The sequence below is a fragment of the Centruroides vittatus genome, unplaced genomic scaffold (genome assembly GCF_030686945.1).
Source record: "Centruroides vittatus isolate TY-2023 unplaced genomic scaffold, ASM3068694v2 contig_1562, whole genome shotgun sequence".
In the NCBI taxonomy this organism is placed as follows: domain Eukaryota; kingdom Metazoa; phylum Arthropoda; class Arachnida; order Scorpiones; family Buthidae; genus Centruroides; species Centruroides vittatus.
The window spans coordinates 37,908-39,050 of NW_027120961.1; the positions used below are offsets into that span (position 1 = coordinate 37,908).

Below are 1,143 nucleotides of genomic sequence, written 5' to 3' on the forward strand. Positions count from 1 at the left end.
CAGGCGCTAATATTGTGGATTCAAGACTTTACTGAAAAACGAATTCTCATTGACAGAGAGAATTAATTAAAAAGAAAGCTATACGGTTTCATAATTAGCTGAAGGATTTAGAGCCGTCTTGTTCATCGTCTCACACTCAAAGCCGGAAATTTTCTGCAAGCAATGGCTGGTTAGTCGGGTTTTTTCGACGACACGCACTTCACAATCTGAAGATAAAGGGCGAAGCTGCATCCGCTGATGAAACAGCCGCTAAAAATTATTCTAAAGTGTTAGCAAAAATTATTGAAGATGGTGGATATTGCCCGGATCAAGTATTTAATGCAGACGAGACTGGGTTGTTTTAGAAAAAAATGCCTAGCCGAACGTTCATCGCCAAGTCCGAGAAAACGGCAAGTGGTTTTAACGCTGCAAAAGACAGAGTAACATTATTACTTTGTAGTAATGCATCTGGAGCGAGAATGTTAAAACCGCTTATGATAAATAAATTATTGCACCCCCGTGCGCTAAAGGGCAAAAATGTAGCTGAGCTTCCAGTCCATTTCATGGCAAATAAAAAAGCATGGGTCACAGCACCTGTTTTTATAACATGGTTCAACGATTGCTTCGTTTTAGAAGTTAAACAATATATGACTGATATGGGACTTCCTTTTAACGTATTGCTAATTGTTGACAATGCACCCGGGCATCCTCGTATAGAGCACCCTAATGTGAAAATAGTATTTTTACTACCCAATACGTCAAGCCTTATACAACCATTAGATCAGGACATCATCGCAGCTTTTAAGAAACACTACGTAAAGTCAACTTTCAGATACATTTTGAAAAAACTTGAAAACGATGCAATAACCTTGACTGAAGTTTGGAAAAAGTATTCGATATTGGACTGCATAAATCACGCTGCTGCAGCAATTACTGAAATAAACAACACGCATTAAATGCATGCTAGAAAGCAGCGTGGCCAGAATGTGTCATCAATAAAAGTGCAACCGAAAACACATTAATGTTAACAACAGAAATCGTTACGCTAGCACATGGCATCGGCGGAGACTGGTTTAATACTTTCAGTAAAAATGATCTTGTCGAAATGATTCAGGATGAAACCGTATGGGATGATGACATTATAAATTACATAACAGATGTTAC

At 38.3% G+C, this 1,143-nt stretch overlaps 1 protein-coding gene across 1 annotated transcript; it reads left to right on the plus strand.

Annotated features, from left to right (window-relative positions):
* The first annotated feature begins 350 nt into the window (after positions 1-350).
* On the plus strand, positions 351-935 carry LOC136968776 (tigger transposable element-derived protein 1-like). The gene has a single exon (XM_067262809.1). The coding sequence runs from the start codon at positions 351-353 to the stop codon at positions 933-935; it is 585 nt and encodes a 194-aa protein (XP_067118910.1).
* The last annotated feature ends 208 nt before the right edge of the window (positions 936-1,143 follow it).